This window comes from Aphelocoma coerulescens, unplaced genomic scaffold (genome assembly GCF_041296385.1).
Source record: "Aphelocoma coerulescens isolate FSJ_1873_10779 unplaced genomic scaffold, UR_Acoe_1.0 HiC_scaffold_107, whole genome shotgun sequence".
NCBI classification, from domain to species: domain Eukaryota; kingdom Metazoa; phylum Chordata; class Aves; order Passeriformes; family Corvidae; genus Aphelocoma; species Aphelocoma coerulescens.
Genome location: NW_027183468.1, coordinates 875,297 through 878,587, shown reverse-complemented (window position 1 = coordinate 878,587; position 3,291 = coordinate 875,297). Strand labels below are relative to the sequence as shown.

General features: G+C 64.9%; 1 protein-coding gene across 1 annotated transcript; it reads left to right on the top strand.

The window, feature by feature from the left end:
* The first annotated feature begins 909 nt into the window (after positions 1-909).
* On the top strand, positions 910-2,635 carry LOC138100565 (serine/threonine-protein kinase pim-1-like). Its single transcript, XM_068998431.1, has 4 exons — positions 910-946; positions 1,262-1,628; positions 2,031-2,207; positions 2,532-2,635. The coding sequence occupies exons 2-4, from the start codon at positions 1,283-1,285 to the stop codon at positions 2,633-2,635; spliced, it is 627 nt and encodes a 208-aa protein (XP_068854532.1). The 5' UTR covers positions 910-946; positions 1,262-1,282.
* The last annotated feature ends 656 nt before the right edge of the window (positions 2,636-3,291 follow it).

Sequence of the window (3,291 nt, the reverse complement as noted above, 5' to 3'; positions counted from 1 at the left end):
CCGATCCAGGGGAGCCTTCTCAGGAGCAGGTGGCGGAGCAGCAAGTGAGCTGGAGCCAGCAGTTGCCGGCCCACAGCTCCCAGGACGCTGTGCCGGCTGTGCCAGCTGGCAACAGCCCGTGCCTGGTGGCAGAGATGACCCTCAAGAGACCCAGGAGGTTCCTCCATCTCCAGGAAGCTGCTCCAAGACGGCCACCGACTACCAGGAAGGCCTTTCTGGTAGCAGGTGAGATCTTCTGAGGAGCTGTCTGAGGCTCCCTCGGGGCTCTTGAGGGGCATCCACAGGCCAGGCCAGGGCCCTTGAGAGCAGCAGAGTCTCTGGCTGTTTCCAGTGCTTCTGATGCCACGGCTTCAAAAAACCCCTCCCTGGTTTGCAGCTGCTCCTGACACCCCCCTGTGCGAGTCCTCGGGCTGTAGCCCCGGCAGTCCTCAACAGCAGAGTCCAGCCCACGACGCCGGGGACAGCGACGGTGACGCCCTGCCCCGCTGCCCTCCGGCTCCTGCAGCCGCCTCTGCGCGCTCCCCTGCCCCAGCTCTGCCGCTCCCCTGCCCGACGGCTGCAAGGCGGTGGCCGCTGCCCGGCGCGCAGCAGGAAGCAGGTCAGAGCAACGTGGCCCGCGGTGGCTCGGCTCGCTTTACTCGCGGGCACTTGGCCGGGGGGGCCCTGGGCGCAAGGCTGATGGCTCGGTCTCGGTCGCAGGGCAAAAGAAGAAGCTGCAGGAGCTGTACCAGCTGGGCCCTCAGCTGGGCAGCGGTGGCTTCGGCACCGTTTTCTCGGGCATCCGCCTCTCAGACGGGAGTCCGGTAAAGTGGCCGAGACGGCGGGGCGCGGGAGGAGGGCCAGGGGCGGGGCGGGGCAGGGCTTGAGCTCAGCCCCGTCTCTCGTGGGCTTGCAGGTGGCCATCAAACGCGTGGCCCGGGAGAGCGTCCTGCGGTGGTACGAGCTGGTGAGTGAGCGGGGCCACCGCGACAGAGCGGGGCGTGGCGGGCAGGGATAAGGCCGGGGCCCCAGGGCGGGAGGCGGCGCAGGGCGGGGGGAGCGGGCGTGGGCTCAGCGTGCGAGCCGGAGCATCGCGGGCCCGGGGATGCCAAACACTGGTGATGGGGCCGGGCAGGGGGGCACCCCCCAAGCATCCCCTGGGCGGGAGGAAGCCCAAGCACCAGGGAGGCTGCCCAAGGGGGCACTGGGGCATCCCAGGCACGAGGCAGCGGAGCCACAGGGCAGTATCAGGCCTGCTGGAGGCACTGTCTCCTCCTCACAGCCCGACGGCACCCGTGTTCCCATGGAGATCGTGCTCATGGAGAAGGTGGGCTCTGGCTGCCACAACATCATCCAGCTCCTCGACTGGTTTGAGCTGCCTGACAGCTTCCTGCTGGTGATGGAGCGTCCGGAGCCATCGCAGGATCTCCTGGCCTTCCTGCTGGAGCAGGGGTTCCTGTGCGAGGAGATGGCGCGCTGGCTTTTCTGCCAGGTGCTGGAGGCCGTGCGGCACTGCACCGCCTGCGGCGTCCTGCACCGGGACATCAAGCCAGAGAATCTCCTCGTGGACCCGGAGAGCGGCGACCTGAAGCTCATCGACTTCGGTTGCGGCACCTTCCTCCAGGAGCAGGCCTTCACGCGATTTGCCGGTGAGCCCACAGGCCAGGCCCTGCTCCCAGTGCCAGGCACTGCACGGCCCCATTCCCTCCTGGGCTGTGGGCTGCGGCATTCAGCCGGCTGCCGGCTGCCCTTTGGCACGGGGCAGATGCTGTGCCCCAGGAGCCAGCTGCCAGCCCTGCCCACAGAGGGGGGCTGCCAAAGCCAGGCCCCGGCCGCTCGGCTTGGCAGGCCCGCAAGGGCTTGGGCTGCTCCGCTGGCCTTGTTTGCCTTGCAGAACGGTTTCTTGGCTTTGGCCAATTGGCTGGGGAACGCCCGGTGGCCTCGGGGGGAAGTTGTGGCCACCGGTGCAGCCCCTGCTTCCGCCAGGAGGCTGGCACCAGGCTCTGGAAGCCAGCAGCCTGCACCTGGACAGCGCCACCTGTCTCCCCTAGGAACACACATGTACAGCCCACCCGAGTGGATCTGCCTTGGCTGCTACCACGGCCATTCGGCAACCATCTGGTCCCTGGGTGTGCTGCTGTACGTCATGGTCTGCGGGAACATGCCCTTCCAGGAGGACCGTGACATCGTGTCGGGGCAGCTCTTCTTCTGGCAGCAGGTCTCTCCAGGTTGGTGTCTGGCCTCAAGAAGGCAGGCTTTGGCAGATGGCACCGCGCAGCCCAGCGTGGCCCTCACGCAGCTGCGCGGGAGGCCCATCTGCCCTCAAGAGCTGGCCGCAGGAGGCAGCCCGTGACGACGTGGTCGGTGTGGCCTGCTTGGCTGAAGGAGGTGGCGCGTGTCCTGCCGTGCCACTGTCCCGCAAAGGGCAGAGTCAGCCAGGAGGCTGGCACAGCTCTGAGCACACGCAGCATAGCCCGGGCCCTGGAGGCGCCGGGAGCAGCTGGGCAGGAGCCTTCTGCAAGTGACCGGCGCTTTCTGGTTTCTCTCCCCAGAGTGCCAACATCTGATCCGCTGGTGTTTGTCCAAGCACCCTGCGGACAGGCCAGCGCTGGAGGAGATCTTGCGCCACCCTTGGGTGCGGGGCAGGCGTCTTTGATGCCTTGCCAGAGCCTCTGCAGCACCCGATTACCGAGTCCCATGCAGGACTGAGGGCTCGAGAAATAAAACAACCACAAACCCATGCCGGGGTGTCAAGTCTGGTCCTGTTTAGCAACTTCAGCTAAAGAACCCTCTTGGGAAAAGGGGTAATCAGAGTGTTCTCTTCAGCCTTTGTCAAGCTTTTGATGCCTTTTCTCCAGGACGGTAGTTCTGTGTCTTCAAGCACAGGCTGTAGTACAGGCAGGAGGAGCTGTAACCAGCCTAGAAAGGTAACAGTGAAACAACAGCCGCCCTTTCAAACTGACGCAGCCATTTGGGTTCACCAGAAGTGATACCTGGGCTCATGTGTGCATTCCAAGGGCCAGCAGGCGGCAGGGACAGAGATGCTGCTCACCTGCCAAAGCTGTGAGAAGAAGCAGAAACGCCAAAACATCATTTCAGGTCAAGCCCTAATGAACTCTTGCTCTTTCTTCCCCTCACACTGGCAGCAGGCAAATGCAGCCCGGTCTGCCTGGATTTAGGGGACAGCAGCATCTAAAGGAGCTGTGCAGGGATGCACAGATGCTGAAAGAGACTCTACGGCAGATAGACACGCTCCAGCAGGCTCAGCCTCCCACACTGGGGCAGGGAAAGAGCATGAGGAGACCCCCGCTG